The 26,786-nt window shown below is 29.0% G+C and overlaps 1 protein-coding gene and 1 pseudogene across 1 annotated transcript in view; one reads left to right on the top strand and one right to left on the bottom strand.

The window, feature by feature from the left end:
* The window catches only part of LOC123264344 (neuroligin-4, X-linked-like), a 314,172-nt gene that overhangs the window by 102,198 nt on the left and 185,188 nt on the right, over positions 1 to 26,786 (bottom strand). Inside the window, exon 4 of the mRNA XM_044727584.1 lies at positions 1,895 to 2,248. Coding sequence (XP_044583519.1) covers positions 1,895 to 2,248 — 354 coding nt within the window. The remainder of the gene's footprint in view (positions 1 to 1,894; positions 2,249 to 26,786) is intronic.
* LOC123264353 lies at positions 15,063 to 15,324 on the top strand (annotated as a pseudogene).

The following is a 26,786-nucleotide window of genomic DNA, read 5'->3' as shown; positions in this document are numbered from 1 at the left end:
GGCAACCGTCCAGGACACGCGTGTTCATATTGGGCATCAAGGAAAGTATTTTCCGATAGTGTCGGTTGAGCCTGGAAGCTCCAGCCTGGAGAACCGAGATCAAGTTTTAACCAAGAGGCACGTACTCTTGATTTACGTTACTGTACGTCGATATTTTTTTAATCTATCCTATGGGTTATTTTCTTTTTTTTTTTACTGATAAATTTTTATTTTATTGAACATAAAATATTAATATTAATTAATTTTTGTTTTATGACTTAATTTTTTTAGTACCGTATCGTAAAAAGTGAAACATGAAAAATTATTATTGTTATTATTCCTGTGAAAAAATTATGTAATATGGCCATTTGGGTATTTTTTCTAAGACGGCTATTTTTTATCTCTCTAATACTGTAAAATATTATTTTAAACATCGGAAAAAAAACTCTCCAAGGGGGATTTTCGAAGATATAAGTAGTTGAATATTTTTAATTCAAGAAAAATTGTATCGACGTAATAATGTTTTAAAAGTATAATACTGACGAAAAAAATTTTTTTTTTTCAAAATTTGAATTTTTTCATATTATCGAAAAAAAATGTTTTTTTAAATTCAAATTTTTGTATCAGAATTATTTTATGAGGAATTATGATTGTCACATCGTAATGCAGGACCAGACTTTCAGTATTTTGACTTTAATAATTTTACATTTGAAAATTTACTACTTATAAACGAATTTTTACGATGTTACATCGTAAAAATTCGTATATACGTAATAAATTCTAAGATATTGAAATTCTAGTCCTGGAATACGATGTGACAGTCGTAATTTTTTTTAGATTTTTTAGTGGCATCTGTAACGCAATTTCTATGAGAAATAAAAAATTTTAATAAATTATTTCTTTATGGTCGTACATAGCTAGATACACGGAAAAAAAATTTCGTTCTGGTAACCTAACTGTAGAGTTACCACAACTATACACAGTTTACTGTTCGTTGTAGAGTTACAGTAACAAAATGTTATTTAGTTCTGATAACTCAATGTTGTTGAGCTCTCAGAGCTCTACGGGATTGTTCTCAGAGCCAAACGGTATAGTTGGGAACGCTCTACGTTGCGCAGTAGTGGAGTGCGCTGACATATTTCATAACCTTCTAAAATGACAAACAGAATTATTTTGTTACTCATCCATATTATTAAAAATATATGAGGACAATTAAATTTCCAGTTTATTTATTTAAGGAAATAGGTTTTTTTTTTTTTTTTTTTTTTGTCAAATTGAATTTCGTTAGAACAGTTTTGTATTTATGGTTTTTCAAGGTTCATTTGCAGTGATTGTTAATTTAATTTATTAGTTGAATATATTGTGATAAGTAATAAGTTATCGGAATACTTTAAAAAGACCCCATTTAACACAAAATAAAATTTGTTTTCGTTTATTTATCTTTTCTTGTGCATATACGGTAGTGATTTTATTTTTATTTTACAAATAATTTTTATTTGTAATATAAGTTCTATGATTATTTTATTTCTATTATAATACTATTCTTATTCGTCATATACAATTATTGTTGGCAATATAAATTCGTTCTGCCGCATTTACTTATTAAATTATCAATGCTAAATCGTAAAAAAAATTATTAAACAGACTGCCAAAAATTTGTTATAGTCTTAGAACGATCCTGTAGAGTTGTGAGAGGTAAATAACGTTTAGCTCTCAGAGCTCAACGATGTAGAGTTGCAGGAGCCAAACGGTATTGTTACTATAGGAATACGTTAACCTACTGGAACTTTTTACAACTAACTAACTACTGTAGAGTTTCTATAGCAAAATTTTTTTCTCCGTGTATAGACATAGAAAATTGTGCCACTGGATATTATTACTATTAATTTTTCAAACTAAAGGTATCATAACTTACCAGACATGACAGTTGGACTAATAGCGAGAAAATTAACACAGGCAGCCCCAGTGCCATGTCCCATGAGCGTAACATTTCCCCGATCACCGCCAAAGAGGGCAATGTTCTCCTTCACCCAGTGAAGAGCAGCCAGCTGATCCATAAGCCCGTAATTCGCGACCTCTGCTTTCGTATGAGGCGAAATGTTGGCGTTGAGAAAGCCGAGAACTCCGAGCCGGTAGTTGATCGTTACGACTACTTGGTCAGTGTAGCTCGCGAGGACGCTCCCGTCGTATGGATTTCCGCTTCCCCAGTCGTAGCTCTCTCCATGGATGTACAAAAGTACCGGATGCCTCTTCCCGCTGTCTGACATTCCTGAAACAAGAGCAAAACCAAAATACTTAACTTCGCTGTCGGAGGCTTAAGTTACTTCTGATTCCTCTACGCTTTTTCACCCTTTCCCTTTTCCTTGTACTTATACAACTCGAAGTTTTTTACGCGTCTGAGATATCACCTAGATGCTATCGACGTCCTTCCGCTTGTCGTTAACTTCAAGTTTACTCAAAAAGGCACAAAACGACTCCATGAATAGACAAAATACATGTCACTAAAAATTTTGCTTAAATATTTATTTAACCCGTATTGATCGTCACTGATGGATTTTACGAGTTTTCAACTTTTTTATTAGCCTTAAGTACTAAAAATATTTTTTATTCGCTCACTTCTGTTAAATATTTATGATTTAATGAAATGTTTTATTTTTGATAGTATCTCAGAGAAAATATAAGCATACATATCAGAAAAAAATTTATGGATAAGAAAAAATTTTTCTTTTTTTTAATTCGCGGAAAATGACGTTAAAATATATTTTTTAATATATTAAAGCTTTTAGAAAAAAATTAAGAAAACGGTTGACCCTGAAGACCATCCCTGCAACTTCCCGCCAACTCTATACCTAAACGCTTGAAATTGCACTTATGACGTTTTTGAGCTCTTCGAGCTCATAAATACAATTTGTGTGTTATTTTGAGCTTTCCGAGCTTAAAAAAACAACTTTTGTATGCTTTTGAGCTCTTCGAGCTCAAAAATTTGATAGGAGTTTGATAAAACACTATTTTTTGAATTTTCAAATCGCATTAACTTTTGAATGAATGAACCGATTTTCACGCGGTTTGTGGCATTCGACGCAGTTTCTTAAGCTTCATTAAGAATCTTCAAGTTTAAATTGATAAAACGAAAAATTTCGGAGTAATTCCGAAAAAACATTTTTTTCGGTTTTTTTCGGTTTTCTTTCGCTCACGCTATCTCGCGAATGAATCAACCGATTTTAGCCGGATTAGTGGTGATCGACGTGGTTTTTCAAGCTCAAGGGCGGATTAGTTTTTAGAATTGATCGATGAAGTCGTTTAAAAGTTATTCGAAAAAACCACTTTCGAAAAAATTTTTTTTTCGATTTCTCAAAATTTCTTAAAATCTATTGGTCCGAATCGATTCAAATTTATAGGAAATCTAAGTTTGAGGGAACTCTTTAGAACGCCGTTTGGTAGATTCCGATCGGTTCAATTGTTAAAAAGTTATAAGCGATTCACATACTTACACACACACACACACACACACACACACACACACACACACACACACACACACACACACACACACACACACACACACACACACACACACACACACACACACACACATACATATATACACACACATACATACATACAGACATAATGACAACCTTGAGGGGATAGTCAGGGAAGCTTCCTGTGACCTTCAAACGTCGAGATCTGATGAAAACTCGATTTTTGCAAAACGGGGTGAAAACAATAACTTCCCGATTTTTGAAAATCTTCGATTTTCTTAGCGGGAAGTTAAAAAATATTTTTTTTATGTAAACTTGTATTTTTTTCATTTGAATTCAACAGTTTTTCCACTACACCAATACTGAATATTGTGATAAATTCGTGATTCTACAGTGGAGAAAACAGCGTATTAAAATAGCGTGTACTCACAGGACATACCCTGATAGAAGGATTTAGTACTGAGTACTAAACTGATTTAGTAACAAAATTTCTATTCATTTATTTGGGAGAAACAAATATTTTGTACCGATCAATAATATTTGTTACAGTTTAATAAATGATTTCTTTATATGAACAAAGCCTTATTACATGGAAATAAATATTTAGTTCCACCAAATAATATTTAGTAACAGGTACTAAATATTTCTTTGGTAAGTATTGTCGGTAGATGGCTATGCTTTAATTCCAATGTTTATGTGATATATAACCTATTCACTAACTCAGATTATTTTATTCAGCTCGATTTTGGGAGATTTATTAAACCTTTAAAAACACAGATACTCCCGATAAATGTCTTCTATTTATGTCTTTTCTCAGTGGAGTTTAGTTTACATTTTTTAATTTGTCTATTATTGATATGTTAAAATCTTGTTTAATTTTAAATTTTATAAATGTCTCAAACAAAAAAATATAATTTAATGAGATTCTCTTCTTTATAATACCGGATGTTTTTACTTACAATTATTTATTTTAATTATTTTTATTTATTTTAAGTTAAAAAGTTAGGCTACACGCTAAAATTAGCTAAAAAATTAATTTCTTTGATACCAATAAACGATTTATTGAGTATCGATAAATCATTTGTTAAATACTACTAAATATTTATTTGGTGGAACTAAATGGGCTTTAATAAACGATTTAGTACCTGTTACTAAATATTTGGTAATGAAAGGTTTGTTACTCATTTAGTATATGTTACTAAATCTTATTAAATAGAACTAAACCCTTCTATCAGTATACTTTTTTTTCAATGATCAAATCACTGAAATAGTTTAATTGATTTTTTACTCTTGATTTTGAATCAACAAGTCATTAACCAAAATTTTCTTTCATTTTAAATAACAAAAATACACCTGAGTAAAGAATATTCTATTTATTATTTTTCATCATAAATAAATTAGACGCATTAAGCAAAGAGGACGTGTACTGCACATGCAGACATAATAAGGATCAGTGTCTTTTCACCCAGTGAGGATCGATATTCGCGGCTGACAAAAGATGAGTGTAGTGGTTAGGTGTGGTATGGTATGGTATGGTAGTTGGTTGGTTCTCAAACTAACGGCTTTTGATATCGTCCCACCCTTGTACACTTCTATTCTATATCTCATCCCTTGTCTTTTCCCTTTTCACTCGCAGAAGCTATAGAGAGCGACGCTCAGTTGCATTGGTGTCGCTGGATATATAAAGTGAGCGAGGAACGAGTTGAGTTCCAACGGAACGAGTGCTATTGGTAGTGGTTTAGTACTACTACATAGTGGTGTAGTCAAGTAAAGAGACAACCCGGCACTACACGGAGAAAAGAGAAAAGGCTGGCAACAGCCGCACTGGCATCCGGTACAGTGCCAACCACCCGGTAGAGACCCTCATCGAAACAAAGCGCCTTGTGTTGACCGTGTGTCTAGCCCTATTGAAATACCACCGTCGCCTCGGGAAAATCAAAAGTAGTTTTCGTTTGTCAAAGACTCTGCTATCAATATATATAATCCTTATCGTCCCTGTCTTTCTTCCATGAACATTCCGATTATGTAATTTCTGTAGTGCTCATAGTAATAATATTAATAATAATTAGCAACCTGAAGTCACTTTGTGATGGTCAAGAATTATGTATTATAAATAAAAAGATTTTGGCTTAATATTTTTTGATAATTTTAATCACAATATAAATAGTTTGAATACTTTTAAAGTAAATTATAAAAATGATATCGCTATGACAAATTAATTACTAATTATTTAATGGAAAATTTCAAGAAAAAAATTTATAGAATCAACATAGTATTCAAAACTTCTCCAAAAAATTAACATAAAAGATTGGCTACTATGAAAAAATACATAAAATTATGAAAAGGTCCAAATTTATGTCAAGACTTTTCAGACGATACCGAATTTAACTATAAGAATTACTTTTAAAATAAAAATATGCCCATCATGAAATTTTTCTAATTCTCTTAATTATTTAAATGATAAATTGACTATAGCCAAAAGGCATAAATTCAGGTTACGACTTTTCGGATGGTACCGAATTTAACTATAGAAACCCATTTTTTAGTTATCATATGTCCGTCATTACATTTTCTTCACTCTTTTAATTTTATGAATTAATATTTGAAATAGAACCACCTTGATATGTACATAATAAAATTGAAATTCTAATCTATTTATAACTACTTGGAAGGCTTATCATATTAAATTAACAATTACTAAAATGATATGAAACTTTGAAAAAGGATAAATTCTAATCAAGACTTTAAATTATACAAAATTTAACTAAAACACCGATTTTATCATATAAATACAGTGGAGACCAAAGCTTTCTTAGTCCTTTGATTCATGAAATAATAACGATAATTATCAGAAAAAAAAATAATGAATGTATGCTAATTCTGAGTTTTAACAATTTAAGCATATTCTTTTGATTTGTTAATTGGTAATATCAATTGTAATTGCCATTGACTTTAGAAATTTACTAAAAAAGTTTAACTCGAAGTTTGATTAAGTAAAACTTATAATATTGTAACAGAATAAATTTTCTGATAGACAAAAAGTTCGAACTTTACTTCAGAAGTTTACAAGTTCAAATTATAGAAGGTCATTTTAAAAAGTTTTGTCGATGTAGGACCATTCATTTTTTTTTTGCAGAAATTAGGATATGAAAAAAAAATTTTTTTTCCTCTTGGCAAAACTTTCTATTGTATAAAATCAATATCATCAATACTAAAGAAAAATATCGTGTAGAAATTACATTCTACACGGAAAAAAAAATATCGCTCTCAGAGCCATACTGTAATGCTACTGTAGCTATCTCCACTTTACTAACTGTTAGATTCTTACTAGAGCCATCTAGTAGATCGCTCTGACAAGTATACGTTAGTTAGCTAAAATAGCCAAACCGTATTGCTGGAAGAGCCAAACGGGATTGCTGAGAGCAGTAAACACCTTGCTGTAGTCTCAGATTTCGCGCGCAGTCTTGTGTGTTGACATATTTCATAACCTTAAAAATATTTGTTTTGTTTATCGTGAATTCAATGATGACTACCAAATAAAATATCATTTATGGATTAATGCAAATTTATTTATTATATCGAGTAATAAATTAATTTTATAGTAATGGATAACTAATAAATTAGTGCATAGCTTATGTTTTTTTTTTATTTTTAAACAAATTTAAACTTAGTTAAAATAAAAAAATTATATTGAAAGTTTTTTTCTCTAATTTTTAGACATTTTTTTTTTTTAATTGTTATTTTCGTATATTTAATTATTATTTTTTTAAAATTGTCAAACTTCTGATTATAATTTTATTGAATGACGTTAAAGTTAATTCACTTTATAATTTTTTCATTTTATTTAACAAATAAACTTTTTCTGAAAAATTATTTTCAAAAAATTGCATTTATGATTTTTTAAAATTTCTACATGTAAATTTTTTTTTTTATTTTTTTTTACCACACGGAAAAAAAAATTTCGTTCTGTTAACCTAACTGTAGAGTTACCAAAACTATACACAGTTTACTGTTCGTTGTAGAGTTACAGTAACAAAATGTTATTTAGTTCTGACAACTCAATGTTGTTGAGCTCTCAGAGCTCTACGGGATTGTTCTCAGAGCCAAACGGTATAGGGATTGTAGTCTACTGTCCCTACTACGAAGTGTTTGGCAACAAAATTCTAAACCAGACAAACTTAATTGATTTTTATGTAAAAAAATGTGAGGAATTCAATGGTGCTATTTGCCAAACTGCATGAGTAACAGCAAATTAGTTATTAGCAAAAAGGTGTGCAAATCGATGCTAGGTCATACTTTAATCGCTATTTATATTATAGTTAATAAAGATGATTGCCTGAAATATTTTTTTTTGGCAAGCCCCATTATTGGTTCATACGAACCAACCATTTTTTTTTATAAAAATCAATTAATTATTAGTCCAAAATAATTAATAAACTTTTACAAGCGAATGCTAACAGCTGAGTGAGTTACCGACGCAGTCCGCGCAGCTCCGAGCGACTGGCGGTGATGCGCGCGCAACTGTTTCGTTCAAATCACCCTTCTAGGTGATGTCTCTGATAAAAATAATTTAACGTGATAATAATTATTTAATATTAAATTCAACTGATAGTTGTTACTATTTTTTACTTTTAATATTGACATTATACTCATTCAATATTTAAGTATAAAAATTTTAATTAATTATCAGTAAATATTACCGCAAAAAAATCATTTATACTTACTAATACCAGGAAACTTAGACATCATTTTATTTTTAAGCCACGAACAGTTACTAAAATCTTTTATATAATTACAAAGCTCGATAAATATTTAAAAAATTCTGAAATTAAGTAAAGTATTATAAGTGTAAAAGTAAATTTCTGATTTTAATTTGACAAAAGGCTACAATATATTTTAATTTGTTTTTAATGACGACGTTAAAAACTAATTATAATATTGCAAATAGTTAATTATAGTATAAGTTAGTATAAATGGTTTTTTCGTAGTTATTTTTATACTTAAATAATTATTATCACGTTAAATTATTTTTATCAGAGACATCACCTAGAAGAGTGATTTGAACGAAGCAGTTGCGCGCGCATCACCGCCAGTCGCTCGGAGCTGCGCGGACTGCGTCGGTAACTCACTCAGCTGTTAGCATTCGCTTGTAAAAGTTTATTAATTATTTTGGACTAATAATTAATTGATTTTTATAAAAAAAAATGGTTGGTTCGTATGAACCAATAATGGGGCTTGCCAAAAAAAAATATTTCAGGCAATCATCTTTATTAACTATAATATAAATAGCGATTAAAGTATGACCTAGCATCGATTTGCACACCTTTTTGCTAATAACTAATTTGCTGTTACTCATGTAGTTTGGAAAATAGCACCATGGAATTCCTCACATTTTTTTACATAAAAATCAATTAAGTTTGTCCGGTTTAGAATTTTGTTGCCAAACACCTCGTAGTAGGGACAGTAGACTATTGAGAAAGAACTGTAGAGGCAGCACTACTGCTGAAAGTGGAGCGCCCTGGTGTTAAAAATTTAAAGCATAGTGATGTAAACAGTGTAATAAATAGTATTAGTTGAAATAAATAATGAAAAAAATAATTAAATTCGGGTTCTTGTCAGTCAAAAATACCCATATTAGGGGTCAAAATGACATAAAAGGAAAAAAATTATTCAAGTCAGGACACGTTTTGAATGGTGTAGAAACAGAAGATTCAAATAAACATTCAACCATAACCTGCTCAGTTGTCACTCAAACCAAAGTTTCCGATATTTACAGTATAAAAATTGATGTTAGTTGATGACGTTTTTTTTAAATTATTTTTAATATTCGTTAATTGACGAAAGTTATAATTAAATATAAACTTGGTAAAAAGATATCATACTAAAATTAGCCGCCGTTCAACAATTTTTTCATTTTTTTCAACAATTAAATTGCAAGTAAAAAAATACTTTTAAAAATTGCACGTATAATTTTTTAAATCTTCGACATGTGAAATTTTTTATTTTGATTTTTTTGTAATGATTTTTTTAATAAAGAAAATTATAAAAATTTTCAGATGTAGGCTAATTTAATTTTTATTAAAAAAATGACACTGAGATCAGCTGACATTTGATAATTTTTTAAATTTTTATAACAAATCAATTATCATAAAAAAAATACTTTTGAAAATTTGTACAAATAAGTTTTTTAAATTTCCACATGTGGAATTCTTTTACAAAATTTTTTAATAATAATTTAATTGTTATAAAAATCTGAAAAGTTGTAAGATGTCTTTTGATTCAGTATCGTAAAAAGTTTCAAAGTCTAGAATTGAATTTTTTTTTTAATTTTCAGTGGAATAGATAAACTTGATGATACTTTTGAAGAAGACATTATGAAAAATTATTTTAATTAAATTAAAAAAATAATTAATTTAACAAATATGTTATTGTTTTGTATACTAGTTGCCACCACTTTGTTTTACATTTTTCTTGGCAGGTGGCGTCAAGGTCATCTTTCTCAATCCCTATAGTTGGGAGCGCTCTATGTTGCGCAGTAGTGGAGTGCGCTGACATATTTCATAACCTTCTAAAATGACAAACAGAATTATTTTGTTACTCATCCATGTTATTAAAAATATATGAGGACAATTAAGTTTCCAGTTTATTTATTTAAGGAAATAGGTTTTTTTTTTGTCAAATTGAATTTCATTAGAACAGTTTTGTATTTATGGTTTTTCAAGGTTCATTTGCAGTGACTGTTAATTTAATTTATTAGTTGAATATATTGTGATAAGTAATAAGTTATCGGAATACATTAAAAAGACCCCATTTAACACAAAATAAAATTTGTTTTCGTTTATTTATCTTTTCTTGTGCATATACGGTAGTGATTTTATGTCCAATATTTATTGATATAATTAAGAAAATAAGATAATTTTGTGGCGACCATATTTTTATTTTACAAATAATTTTTATTTGTAATATAAGTTCTATTATTATTTTATTTCTATTATAATACTATTCTTATTTGTCATATACAATCATTGCTGGCAATATAAATCCATTCTGCCGCATGTATTTATTAAATTATCAATGCTAAATCGTAAAAAAAAATTATTAAGCAGACTTCCAAAAATTTGTTATAGTTTCAGAACGATCCTGTAGAGTTGTGAGAGGTAAATAACGTTTAGCTCTCAGAGCTCAACGATGTAGAGTTGCAGGAGCCAAACGGTATTGTTACTATAAGAATACGTTAACCTACTGGAACTTTTTACAACTAACCAACTACTATAGAGTTCCTATAGCAAAATTTTTTTCTCCGTGCATAATTTATTTGTTAAAAAATTTCTAAAAATTATTAAATATCTGCTAAATTAATTTTTAATTATATTTATTAGTGATAAATAATATGGAACCATGTTTTTATTTAAATTATAATTTATTATGATAATTATCAAAATTTTTTATTGACCTTTTTTATGTCAGTTAATTTAATTTTTTTATTCAATCAAAATTAAATAAATCATTTCAAATTCATCAATTAATAAATATAATTTTTGAAATTATTGTTTATAAATATTATTATGCATTGAAATCATTATTTATAAATATTCTTATTCAGTTAATAGATATTGGTACGTGTGTATGTGGTTATGTTAGACGGCCCCGTTGAAAAATGTAGTTAGCGATTCTAGCTAACTAAAGTATTCCTATCGGAGCCATACAGTATTGCTACTGTAGGAAAACGTTTTGCTGTCGTAGCGCTCTACGAGTAGCTCTCTAGTAGATGGTTCCAGTAGCAATATTTTTTTTTCCGTGTAGGTGTCAAAACTGCCTTAAAATTTTTTTTGCAATGCCGAATGATTAAAATATCAATAGGTTACGACAAAAAGACCATTTGTAATAAAAAAAAATTAACTGTCCGTGAAAATTTGGCGTAGAAAAGAGGAATTGAAACCCCATGTATCAAAAATTTGATAATTTAATAGCTAATTCAGTGGTCAAACAACATTAGCACCTAAATAATTAATAGAATAATGCAGAACAGGGTATAATCTTTTGATAAGCCAATTTAATGAGGTAATTATAAATCAACTAATTAGCAACTCTTATCAATGACTCAGCACTGACCATTGCATAAATTCACCGAGTTATTAAATGAATTAACGGTTGTCAGTTTAAAACAAATTCGATATATTATAAATTATGAATTGAACCCGCAGCAAATCCAGCTTTGTTATAAAATCTATATATATATATATATATATATATATATATATATATATATATATATATATATATATATATATATATATATATATATATATAAACATCCCCATCCCATAAATGATACATACTTCATAAATAATATATTCGAGCACATGCATTATAAATTCAGCAACATCGGTTATCAGGAACATAATCAACCAGACATACGTCAGTTAATTTTAGTACAAATGTTTAACATTTATAGTGGAAGAATAGATAGGAGATGCATTGATCGATCGGGCCATCCATCACCAGATTTCATAACCTCAGTTCACAATCAACGAGCCGCTTCATTGCGATGTTATCTTTTTTACTTTTTTGATATTATCTTTACACTTTTTCCTATTTTGTTTTATTTTTATTTTATTTCCCTCGTCTCGAATTTACACTTTTTTCCCTATTTCAAACGCTGTCATTTATCAAGCTCACATTTCTCCACTGTCACCATTGTTTTATTATCACATTCAAGAGCTCCTGGTGTACACTACACGCTTTGCCTCTACTCTAGTCTCTGAGTGATGCGTTCCTTCTAATTGATGTTATCTCAGTTTTCATTCTACTTATTTATCATCAAATCATTGTCGACACTGACTGAACCAATCAACTCCCCTTTATTATTACGTCTTTAATGCCTGTGTTTATTTTCTTACTAACAGATGAATAGCTTTATTATCTGATAATAAATTCCTATCTAGTCAAATATTTATTTATTGGATTAAGTGAGAGCCAATAAAGTCCAATGTTATTTATAGAGCCTTAATGGAACTAATAGAATGAGGTATTGTCGGGAAAAAATACTAATTAAGGGATATTTATGATGAAATTAAGAATATTCAAGTACACAGTAAAAAATTTTGCGTTAAATTTAACACAAAAGTTTGTAATAATAATAATTTTTTTTTTTTTTACACAAACTAATTTTATGGGGAAACTTAACAAATATTCTCTCGAAATATAGAATTTCAATTATTTTTAATGAACAAACTTAAAGAAAATATCAATTTAATTAAAACTGCTTAATAATTATACTCGAAATCTCTTTGGTAAACTCGATTAAAAAATAAAGCTATCTTGTATCTTAAATATTTAGTCGTATTAAATATTATAAATTTTTTGTTAACCGGCATTCCCTTTGTTTAACGCATCAGTCTTGTTAAAAATGACGAAATAATGGCTGGAAGGTAGAAGTTTGTCATGCAGAAGAGATGAAACGTTCGTAAAGTTGCTCGCAGCCGTTGCGAGAGAGGAGTAGATGTCTTATTTTTCTCCACAGAGAGTTTAGTTTTCTACGCGTTGCCTGGCCATCTTCTTCACCGGTCTGCGTTGTCTATGTCGTCGAGTCATCGTATTATATATATATATATATATATATATATATATATATATATATATATATATATATATATATATATATATCGTGAATGTAAAAAGTCACCAGTACGGTTAGGTGGAAAAGTTGTACTTTACTCTCGTTAAACTTTTTTATCAAGGCTTTTAAGATATTCGCTTAGCCATTATATACAACTTTCCACTGAACTTTTGACTTTGTTACTTAATTTATCAGTTACTTTTTATTGTCCAAGCAATATTTAGGATTATCGTTAATTATCAAATAATAATTATAATAATAATAAATTTTGAGTTTTAAATAAAATTTAATCAATCGTTATAATGAATAAACATTGTCATCGAATGCAATTAATTCAAAATACATTTATAAAAATTGAATAAATCTTGTTAATTGATGTTTAATTACAATTTTAAGTAAATATTATCTATCATTATCGAGTATATCGATTTAAAACCGTATATTAATTATCAATTTATATTTTTCAATTGATATTTATTTTATTTGTCCGCGGATGGATAATTTACTAATTAACAGTCATTGAGTAATAAATAAATGAATTAATTTACTTTATTTTATTAAGTAAATAATAAATGAACGCATATAAATGTAAATAATAATCCATTTCCATTAAAAACTCCTGTATTTATTCGAATTTTCTATGTAAAGCTTTGAGCACCTGATACTGAGAATTTTTCGTTTTTTAGCTTTAAAATTCTGCACTTTGATAAATTAAAAAAAATTCGTAGCCATACGTCGACAACAAATAAAAACATGTAAATCTATTTTTTCCATATTCAAATTTTTCTAAAATATTTTAGGTACTTTTTTGTTAATTTATTTTTTACTTCGCATAAGAATATCACTCGGAGGACCCACGAGTGCGTGCATGTATGCATGATTCGTGCAGCGCACATACTGACAAAGTAAACATTGTGTATATATAAATAAACCATTGCCACAAGAGCGAGATCCAGGTATCCAAGTATCTATATATCTATATAATACATGTATATCTATGTTTTAGTGCTACGTATCGTGTAAATATGCGATTCGTAGATTCAACGTACACGAATGTGTAAAATCTCGGCTTTGTGTGTATTTACCAGCGTAGATATAAACTTACAAGAGAATTTCTCAAGTGGCGTACAGACTACGGCACACGCTAGCTCACGTAATACTTTAATCCTCGAAACAATGCTCAGCTTTACTTCTGCTTCCGTACGGAGAATGCATTATATTACCCCGGCGACCCCTCTTCCCATACATTTCTCTTATTCGGGTTTTAAAATGTAGCAACTATGAAATTATTCTCAGCTCATCCTTTTTCAATTATTCCGCCATAAATTTTTTAACGACGTGCTAAGTAATCTAATCATCTCACATAATACTTAGCGTACAAAAAATAACTTATTTTTACAATAAATTATACTAAAAGTTACAATCAAGTATATAATTTAAACTCTGCGGTGGTAAAAATGCATATTATTTTTATTACCGCGTTTTTATTAATGAAAACGGTATTTTTATTAGTAAAGTGTTGAATTATTCATGGACAGGAATTATTGAATTTGACGGTAGGATATACAGAAAATCTTATTTGTAAAAATATTAAAATAAACTGAGAGTCAGTACTAATTCCTTTGCAAGTAATTTTTTAAAACTTAATTAAGGTAAAAGCCCCAGTTATTGACAGGGGTCTAAATATTGACACACTAAATTATTTTTAAATATATTTAATCATCTGTAATAAGAAAAACTATCATATAAATTTTTATTAAATTCTAATTAATTAAAAAATTAAAAAAAATTACTCTCAGTTCAAAATATTAAATATTAATTATTAAAAAAAAATAAAGTTACCACCAGTTTATCAAACCAGCTTACGAACGTTTATTTTCTTAACAACTCGATTATAACAACTTACCATTAATTGCCACCATTTAATAATAATTCTGAATCATAATTTTAAACAAAGCTAGACGAGTTTACTAAATTTGACAATGTTCGAAGTAATTTGTAACGACCGTTTGGGGGAAGAAAGTCCAGGTTAAATGTAATCCGGACGATACGGTCGGAGATTTAAAAAAGCTAATTGCTGCACAAACGGGTACACACTGGGAGAAAATTGTTTTGAAAAAGTGGTACAATATTTTTAAAGACCACATTACTCTCAGAGACTACGAAATTCATGATGGCATGAATATAGAGTTATATTACCAGTAACAGTTTAATAACTATCATGATTTTCTTTATGAGGATCTAGTATATGAAACTGATTTTTGTGACTGGCAAAATTGCCAAGTTGATTAGAATAACAACTAATAATTTGCTATTAAGTTGTTATTATTTGTTCAAATAACAAAATTATAACAACTTGATTAGAGAAGCATTTTTTTAAATGCCGAGTTAAATTCATTTCTTCATCTAATAATATCATCTTTTTTTTTTTAATTAACAATATATGAAAAATTTATAAAATTGAATAATTAAAATTAATTGTATGCTTTATAATATTAAAATAATGGGTGTCAATAACTAGTTGATAATTTTTAATTTGAATCTCATATTGACAGCCATTTGACGGCGTCAAGACGCCTTTTTTTGACTTTAATCTAAAAGATTAACTGTAAGAGTTTGAACTCTTCTGATTAAATAAATTATTTTAAAATTAATTTTTATATTTTTAAAAGTTTTTAATCATTTATGGAAATTATTATTAATAAACTTTAATACAATTGATTACTTAATAATAAGTTTGGATAAATAAGAATAAGCAGATGATTCTAGGCATTGCATCATTTATTTTTCAAAGCAATTTTCTTTTCATAAAAATATAATTGCGAAATCAATGACTCATATGAAACTACCGAATCGCATGTAATGATAACGATGTTGACACTGTAATTTGATTAGTCGTTGAAAGTATTTTTAAACTGAGAAAATGAAGAGCGCCGAAGGACTCAACAACGTGGATCAAGTTGCACAAAGAACCGGAACCAGAGCTGAAAGTGCATCAAACGACAAAACGAACGAGGACAAGGATATAATGAGTTAAAGCACCGATTGTTGTGAAATTTGTATATCAAGTACGTGCTGAATGATATAACGTGTCTTTAATTAAATTAAATTTACACGCGTTACAAGCTCGTCCGAACAATTTACCGGGGACAAAGCTTTGCCCGCTGATAAAACCGGGAGGAAACAAACAAAGCAAAAGTAAATAAATGTAAACGAGGGAATAAAAAGTTTTAAAAATAGTCTTGTTCAAGTAGAAGCAAAACTCTGGTTAAAGTTTCGCACAATGAGATGCGGAGACAAACTTTAGTTGTACTGGTATCACTTGGCTTTAATTTTTATTTTTATTTCTATTTTCATTTTCATTTTGTTCCATCTTACGATTTTTATTTTTATCCTTTTATTTTTCATCTTTCCTTCCTTCCTTCCTTCCTTATTCCTATTATAACTCATAATCAAATAAAAACCAAATTAGATCATTCCACTGCTCAAACATTGTTAGCAGCAACGTCCGATTACTCCATCCTTTTTATCTGCCATGCTACGCTATTATCCCTCCGCCAATAATAATAAAAACAGCTGCCTTCAGTAAAACACCCGCTGTTTAAATTAAACAAACATTCTTTTAGTGTATTTTGTCTCTCCAATTCCCATTTTTTTTTAAATTAGTAACCATTATTTAAATGAAAAAAAAAATTGATTAACTCTGTAATTAATTATGTAAGGTTAAAAGACCGAAACAAAGCAATTTTTTAGTTGTGGGACAATAATTGCAGCTTAATATTGTTTTTTCGCTTAGTTATAATTAATTTTATTCCTCTGTCAGAAGGAAGAATTGTTTATCCTTTGAGCAGCCATCTATCCGCGGAAAAATTCAAACAAGCTTTAAAATTGAATTGTAAATAATTTCAATTCTTTGTCATTTATTTGTAATTAACATTTCAATAAAGTTTTTTTTTGTATTTTTTCTTGCTATATGCAGTATACAGTAGATAATTATTTTTTCTCTATGACAAGAGTGCGTAAAGCATGCACATTTAAATTTAACAATTTTTTTTATATATACTCAAATATATGTACAAATATGTAAATTGAAAAAATTAATTATAACAAAAAATTGATTTTTTTTCTAAATTCCCATTACGTATAACCCCTCAAGAGAATTTAATATAAACATTAGCGATTGTAAGACTGAAAAGGACAAATATCTTGGGAATTCATTCTGGTATTACAAGATACCTCGTAGGTATGTGCTATGAGGTTGAAGCAGCATCTAGAGACAAGGACCGGGTAAATAGCGAAGCCATTAGGCCGGAGAGATCTCTTGCGTGTGAATATAGATACAGAAGTGTACCTTAAGATGTTACACATATACGATTGTGTGATGTGTACATGTTATATCTTCTATATTATGTGGATGGGTGAAAAAGGATATCTTTGAGATAGGCCCGAATCGATTTTGCTCACTGTAAATGCTATGAACATCCAATCAGACGTAAAAGATACTCCGGGGACTATCAGCTTTGATTGTTCAACGTCTCCAAAGGAATACTCGTGATGTTACTAACCACTTGGGATTGAATTATTGTTACTGCTATTGCTATTAATAATCGCTGTCGTTTACTCGTAGAGTTATAGTAAATTTGTTCATTAATTGACAAGTATTAAATTGGCTTAAGTTAAGAATTGGCTAATCTGGCCAAGTCAGAAAATTTTTCTTCGAAGAGCTAAATATCTTGAAGCCAGATTAGAATAAAATTTCGGAATAATTTTTTTTTCTCTAAATAAGTATTTTCTTTTTTTTTTTTTTCTTATTGATGTTGTTTTGATAATTCTTGAAAGCACAAAAAAAACTTCTTAATTAAAGTTTATAAAATCAGATGGAGGTATATTAGAAGTTTGTTTAGTCTTCTATAAAAATAAAAATAAAAATAAATGGCGTTAATGTGTGTTCATTTTATGATAAACATACTACCATTGAAGTGAGTGAGCAAACGTTTAAAGTTTGGATGTGATTCCAAACACAAATGAGTATTGCGAGAGTAATGGTAATGCATGTTTACTATGCTAATACTCGGGAAACTTGATGTTTGAAAGGATACGGAAAGACGTATACTATCAAATATACACAAGTATTTCGGCGCTTCGCGGCAAGAATGAGGTCGTCTCTCCGCAGCCGGTCTGACCGCACCCAAACTAAATTCACTGCGCTCCCAAGTACACCCGAGGTATACATTTATTCATACAACATTAAGCAACATAATTAAAGTTACATACAAGTTACTGTACTTATTCAAACTTATTCAAATATTTGTACAAGTGAATTTATATTATGTGGAAAAAATTCGGTAAAAATTATGATGTTAAGGGAGGTAATACCTTTACACGGTTTAAAATGAATTATTTTTCATGAGTCTTTTTATAGGTGATAAAATAATCATATAATTTTTAAATTTTAATAGCATTTTATTCGTGATATCAAAAGTACAAAAACATATTTTTTTTTTTATAAAATGGCGGCTTTGAAGTTTTTTATCGAACTACTCTGGCGCAAACTCCAAAAGTGCTTCATTTGGCAATTTCTTTATTGATGTGAAACAAAAAAAATGCTTTCTATAAATGACATATGCACGGGAATGATAAACCTTTAAAAAGATAAAAAAGTATAAAATAAAAAATTAAGTAAGTTCATTAAAAAAAAGTTCAAATTTTGAACTATTTTTTGTTCGACATTTGTTCATTATAAAATAGTTGTTTATTTACACTGAGAAAAAAAAATACTTTTATTAAAAAAATTTTCTTGATACAAGAATTTATGTTCTTGAAAATTTCCAAGAATGTATGTTCTTAGCTCAAGGAATTGTTAAATTGATTGAAATAATTTTTACTTAATTTAAATAAAGCTATTTTTTTGTTTATCTATTATCCAAAGATAAATATTGATACTCTTCTCTTTAGAAATTAATAATTAACAATAACAGAATATTTGATGGTCAGCGAGTTTCTTGAACCAAGAAATTGTTAATTAAGTAAAAGTATTTTTTTTCTCTCTTGAGAAAAGCAGAATAAAATGTCAGCTAAAAAAACTCAAATTTACTCCTTTTATTTCTTAACTACAGTACTCTCGATTTTTTACACTGTACTACATCTTCAAATTAAAAAAAAAAATCATTTTTTTTGTTTTAATTTCTAAAGGGATTTCTTTGTTAACAAAAAAATGATCCAATCTTGTCTCTTTACTTTAGACTTCTACGTTCGCAAATTGAAAATTCCAAAAGTAAAGACAGTTTGACGATAAATCATGGATTTTATTCAGATCACGACGAGGGAGCGTGGAGTAGCGTATCATTAAACTCTCGGTCACTCATACTCAGCTCTTAATCGTTTTACGGGCTTCTCGGCAGCCCATATATGGATAGAAGTGGAGTATTTCTCCGTGATATGGTCCTTCACTGTTAGCCGGCGTATCCTCTAACGAAGAAATTTTGAATTTATCTGGTAATCGGATTGACGAGTAGAGGACAGAGAGACAGAAGAGAGTTGGTATACTGGGCCGAGAAGAGAAAGAGAAGAGCAGGAGAAAACTAACGATCCCATCGAACGGTGTGTGAGGTTACAGATATATGTGCACAGGTTGACCCTGGATTCTGTATAGATTGCCGAATAGAAGCGAAACAACGAGAGACTCGTTTGTCAAGTCAACCGTGTTCTACTGACGTTCACCGGCTATGCCCAAAGGATTTTCCATGCAAAAGAGACCAGTTAACTTCATCAATCGCAATTCAATTGCAACTCTCTGTGTTAGTTTTAGGCCAAACGAGTTCTACTTTTTTCATACATACATATGCCGGGGGACCAATTAATCTCATTTAAATTTCAGGGGTCATTTGAATAAATTAATTGACTTACTCGATGCATGTTATGTTTCGAATTTCGTTATTGTTTCTTTTAGAGGAAATAATAATACAACAAAAAATTTTTATGATCATTTATTTTTGTATGCTAGAATAATTATAATCAATAATAATAATAATGACTGCACTGAAAAAAAAGTTTATTGATTAAAAAAAATATTCTCTCTATAATTTTACTCTTGTTTTGAGAATTTAGCACAGAAAGAAAAATTTCTTGACTGGAGAACAAAATTCTTGGCTCAAGAAAAATTTCGGGTGCCTGAAGAAAGACCGAAGTTGTGTTGGCCGAAGTAAAAATTTATCTTTAAATTCTATTCTTGGTGGAAGTAATTTTTTCTTTATTCAAATTATCATAAATACTTGATACAATTAATTTTTATATTTGATCAAGATTTTTAGATAACTAGTATACGTTGCGCGCGCAAGCGCGCGTGTGAATGTTGGTATGGAATTATCTATATTTTCATACTTATGATATATTTGACCAATCACGTTACCAATAGTTTGCTTACATGATATATTTTTTCTCTTGAATATTTGATACCCATTTTATATTATTCTAGCGGGCAATTATACTTATTGAATGAAAAAAAAATGATTCAATATTATTTGATCTTCCCATTTGGCATGTTAATCAATAAAAATATTACACGAAAAAAAAAATATTGCTACTGGAGCCATCTACTAGAGAGCTACTCGTAGAGCGCTACGACAGCAAAACGTTTTCCTACAGTAGCAATACTGTATGGCTCTGGTAGGAATACTTTAGTTAGCTAGAATCGCTAACTACATTTTTCAACGGGGCCGTCTAACATAACCGCATACACACGTACCAATATCTATTAACTGAATAACAATATTTATAAATAATGATTTTAATGCATAATAATATTTATAAACAATAATTTCAAAAATTATATTTATTAATTGATGAATTTGAAATGATTTATTTAATTTTGATTGAATAAAAAAATTAAATTAACTGACATAAAAAAGATCAATAAAAAATTTTGATAATTATAATAAATTATAATTTAAATAAAAACATGGTTTCATATTATTTATCACTAATAAATATTAATTAAAAATTAATTTAGCAGATATTTAATAATTTTTAGAATTTTTTTAACAAATAAATTATGGTAAAAAAAATACAAAAAAAATGACATGTAGAAATTTTAAAAAATCATAAATGCAATTTTTTAAAAATAATTTTTCAGGAAAAATTTATTTGTTTAATAAAATTAAAAAATTATAAAGTGACTGTTAACTTTAACGTCATTAAATAAAATTATAATCAGAAGTTTGAAAATTTAAAAAAAATAATAAATAAATATACGAAAATAACAATTAAAAAAAAAATGTCTAAAAATTAGAAAAAAAACTTTCAATATAATTTTTTTATTTTAACTAAGTTTAAATTTGTTTAAAAATAAAAAAAAAAACATAAGCTATGCACTAATTTATGAGTTATCCATTACTATAAAATTAATTTATTACTCGATATAATAAATAAATTTGCATCAATCCATAAATGATATTTTATTTGGTAGTCATCATTGAATTCACGATAAACAAAATAAATATTTTTGAGGTTATGAAATATGTCAACACACAAGACTACGCGCGAAATCTGAGACTACAACGAGGCGTTTACTGCTCTCAGTAATCCCGTTTGGCTCTTCCAGCAATACGGTTTAGCTATTTTAGCTAACTAAACGTATACCTGTCAGAGCGATCTACTAGATGGCTCTAGTAAGAATCTAACAGTTAGTAAAGTGGAGATAGCTATAGTAGCATTACAGTATGGCTCTGAGAGTGATATTTTTTTTTTTCGTGTAATAAAAATTTACTTCTATCGAGATATTTAATTTTTTGGAGCAAGAGGCTGAATTTTCTCAAAACAACAAGATTTTTTTGACTTAAATAAATTTTTCTTAGATCAAGATACGTATTTCTTAAAGCAAGAGAATTAATTTTGCTGGAATAAGTGAAATTTCTTGTGTCGAAAAAAATTTTTTTGTTCGCTCAAGAAAATAATTAGGAAGAAAAATATTTCCTTGACTCTAGTGAACTTTTTTTTCTGTGTGTCAAAATTCATTCAACAATTGTTTTCTCAATAACTTTAAAAAGATTTTTCGCAATCTGTTTTGTTTTAATTAATTTTGACAAAAAATAATGTCAAATTTGATTATGTCTCCAAAATACTTTATATTCTTCACCAAAACTTCTTAATTCAAAAAAACTCTCTTCAAAATAATTCTATTGCATCAAGAATATTTCTTTTAAATTAACTTTTTTTTTTTCAATGTTCAATACTGAATTTTAAGTTATAGGTTAAATTCAGTTCTCTATCTAAGTCCGTTCCCACGTTTGCATAGGCATTAACATTTGCTTTATTTAAAAACCGCCACGTTTGAATTGGAGATTTCTGACAGGTTGGATTTAATATCGATTCGTACCACTGCTGGCTGGCATTAGTAGTACGGTATGCCGCGATTTTGAACTCGATTAAATCCAATTGACGTGATGATGCTGCACGCGTGAATGCTCGATATATGTATGTATGTGAACGTAAAAGCTGCGGGTGCTTTTCGCGAACGACATCTAGTGCATACATATACTGGAAACAGATATAGAGCTTTCGTGTGTGTATACAACTATATATATTCTCTCTTTCTGCAGTTCCATACATCGGCACTCTGAGATATATAAACATATAATATATATGTTTGCGATGACTACCACCTACGTGCATGACTATTGAAATATCCATATCGAATCCTAGGAACGTATTGATTTGGCAGAAGCACTGCATAATGCAGTCTCGAAAACTCTGAATGTGCGCTTGCTAGCTGATACCTGCTATGGCTACTGACTGGGTGATTGGAAACCGAAAAGCGTAGATAGAAATAAACAAACTTCTTATGTTTGTATTTTTTTAATAATAATGCCGTGAAAAATTTTCTTATATGACCATAAATAGCTATTTTTATTTCTGGCTGTTTTGTCTGAAGAATTGATCAAAAATATATGTAATTCAAGTGAAACTATTCGTTTGTTTTTTTTTTATAATAATGGAATCAGATATTGATATTTTTAATTTCCCGCCAAGAAAATTGAAAATTTTCAAAAATCGGGAAGTTATTGTTTTTACCCCATTTTTCGAAAATCGAGTTTTCATCAGATCTCGACGTTTTAAGGTCCTAGAAAGCTTCCCTGACTATTCCCACGATGGTGTTTGTATGTCTGTATGTATGTATGTGTGTGTATGTATGTATGTGTGGATGTATGTAAACCTCTCATAACTTTTGAACGACTTGACCGATTTGATCGCGGTTGGTACCATTCGAAAAGGTTTGACTAAACTTAGATTTTGAATATAAGGTGGATCGATTCGGACCAATAGGTTTTCAGAAATCTTGAAAAAACTGCAAAAAAAAATTTTTTCAAATGTAGTTTTTTTTAATAACTTTCAAACGGCTTGACCAATCAATTCGAAAAACTAATCAGCTCTTAGCATCAAAAAACCACGTCGATCGCCATCAAGCCGGTCAAAATCGGTTGATTCATTTCTGAGTTATCGTTGACGAAAGAAATCGAAAAAAAGTGTTTTTTTCGAATTACACCGAAATTTCTGGTCCGATCAATTTGTGTTTGAAAATATATCATAAAATCTAAAAAACTGCGTCAAATCCTGCCAACCGCGTGAAAATCGGTTCAATCATTCAAAAGTTATAGTGATTTGAAAATTCAAAAAATAGTGTTTTATTAAACTTCTATTAGGCTTTTGAGCTCGGAGAGCTCAAAATTACACAAAAATTATATTTTTGAGCTTGAAAAGCTCAAAAACGTAATAAGTGCAATTTTGAGCGCTTATTTACAAAAGTAGCTGGAAGTTGTAGGGATGGCCTTCAGGGTCAACCGTTTTCCGAATTTTTTGTCAAGAAATTAAATTATTAAATTGTTTATTTTAACAAATTCATGAATCAAGCAATCCCTGTCTGAATATAATTTTTATTTTTTTTTTTGTGTATTTGATTAAACTAAAATCCTATATTGGATACGTTTCTTAAAAGGAAAGAGAAAGAAAAAAATGATTTTTATATTGTAACTTAATACCTTAAACTTAAATCTCTTGCGGGGAGATAATTCAGCGATCATGCGCCACCTGTTGGAAATTTTGAATACTAAATTTATGTGAAAAATGATATATGATCACATGAGGCCTTATATGAACACATCAAGTTGTATCAGGGTATATCAAGTCAATTGAAGACATATATGACCTAATACGTCCATACATGGCCTAATATAGACACATCAGGACATAAAAAATTATTTATGGACCTATCAAATATAAAAAATTTTTTTCACCGGATTAGATTGTACGTAAAAGTATTAATTCATATTTATGGAAAAAAAAAAAATATATTTTAGTATGTTTATCAAAAATATTTATCAGAGTTATTCCTTGCATATTTCATTTATTCTTATCGCAAAACATTTTCACCGAATAGTCGTTTTCGCACGTACGAGCAGTATTATTTGAAGATCTACTCGTGTCGGTAGCAGGAGCTCGACTATAATTTACCTTCCGGCAGTGGTGGAGGTAATATTGCCCTCCACATGTAAGGACGAATCCTCGGGATAGAAGTTTTGTAGTGCGGCTCTGGGGTCGCTTACTAGAATAGAGCTTCCACGATATTTCTCGTAGTTCTCACGTGTACTTACCTATTTATAAACCAATGTATATTAACATACTACCAGTTTAGAACCCTATCAAAATAAAAGTGATTTTTTAGGACTGAATTCAGTATGAAATAACATTTAAATAATTAATAATTATTATTATTAATTATAATTTTTAAAAATTTCAAATATCAAGCTAAAACTAAGTGATCATTTTCATAATAGTATTTCAAGTTTTGGGTATGATGTAAAGTTGAAAAATTGTTTTACTAAAAAACATAATCAAATTTTAACTTAAGCTCAGCAAAGCAGGTGATTGAAAGCTATTCAAATCATATGAAAAAATAAGTTATAAAAAATTTATACAAAAGTTTAAATTAATCGATCCTTAAATATTTCAATTTTTTTTCTTTTATTATAAGAAATTTAAAATGTTTATTGTATAAATACAAAATTTTTAATTCTTATTAATTCCATAGAACGTCTCTAGATAAATAATTCAGCTTTCTAACTTAAAGAACGGTAAAACTTTAACACACTTTCTTTTTTAAAATTCTACAAAATTTTTGAAATCAAAACCCATTCTTCATAAGCTTGAATAGTTTTGATGAAATTCAAGTGTTGCTGAAGTTCACAAGAGTAAGTACAAGTCAAAGGAAAACTATAACTCTCGTTACAAGCCCCTTTTCCACTGATTGTACTGCTCTCTTTATTTTTCTAGAGACAAAAGTTTTCTCAAAAAATATTTTTTCATTTTTTATTTTAATTCCCCAGTTTCTACCCACTCATCTAACCCAGTCAGCAGATATTCGTGATATTTCTTTCTTTGGTGAAATTTTAACGTTTGCGAGTTAAAAACTCACCCCACTTGTTTACTCGGTGTCCATGTTAGCGGTAATTTATATGTATTACGAGTTATGATGCACAGCTACACGCTCACAGCTCACCGTCACGTAATTCACTTGGGAGTTTGGATAGAAATTTGCGGATAAATCAGCCCGCGGATTTTGTGGGGGCGAGCACGTTTGTTGAAGGGTGAAGGGAAATTTAAGTCGAGTAAGTACTGTACATGCTCCACTCGAAATCAGTAGCATATGTGTTCTTATAATAACAATAACAATGATGATAATAATAATAATAATAAAAATTTAATGCATGACCAGTATCTCAGCATGCCAAACTATCAACTTGACGTCATGTATGACTTCTTGACTTCTCGGTGCCATTTCTATCCCATTCACTCCGGGTGCTGGCGAGAACTGATGAACAATATGGTTTATACCCAAACTTTTGGCACAGTATTTCATATATTTTCATTTTTTCGTACCATTTCTCATGGAAAATTTATTTTATTGAGTATAGATTTTCTTGCTGGATTTATATTATCTACTATCTTATTTTAGTTCTTTAATACTTCGAATATTTTCATGATAGAACTTTTCAAATTTTCTTTGTAAGTTCGTTGGAATAGTTTCAAGAATATATACTAAACTGATTCAGAAGAAGCAACTATTTTTTCTTTACACACCTACTGAAATAATTCTATAACTCTTCCATGGCTCATCAGAGTAATGAGCACATAAAATAATTCTGTAAAGAATTAAACGTTCTACAAAAAAGATTACTTATGATTTTTTAATAAAATACTTCTAAAGGTACTTAACTTTTTAAGGAGGGAGAAATTTTGATTCAAGATAACCGTTTTCTTTAAGACTACTTTGTTGGCTTAAAAATATTTCACTTAAATCAAGTAATTTTTTCCTCGATGTAAGTGATTTAAAAATTTGTCAGAATCGCATTTTTCAAATAAATACTTAATTTTATCCATAAGTCCCGATAGAAGTCTTTGGAGTCTACTTTTCATGAGCTGAATAAGTTGTTTCACAAAAATATTCAGTATGAATAATAAATTAATCGAGATTGAATAAAATTCAATGTCTATCTCTAGAAGCAAAATAAAAAAATTGAAGTATCTGGATTAAATAACATAACTGTAGAAATTTATTTAATTTCCATCCGTCACTCTAAGTTGCTCGAGTTAATTAAAAGTGAATGACTGAAATGTAATTACACCGAGAAAAAATTAATCCACTGACATTCTCT

This window comes from Cotesia glomerata, linkage group LG4 (assembly GCF_020080835.1).
Source record: "Cotesia glomerata isolate CgM1 linkage group LG4, MPM_Cglom_v2.3, whole genome shotgun sequence".
NCBI classification, from domain to species: Eukaryota; Metazoa; Arthropoda; class Insecta; order Hymenoptera; family Braconidae; genus Cotesia; species Cotesia glomerata.
Note: the sequence above shows the minus strand (reverse complement) of the source record. Positions and strands in the feature narration are given on the sequence as shown.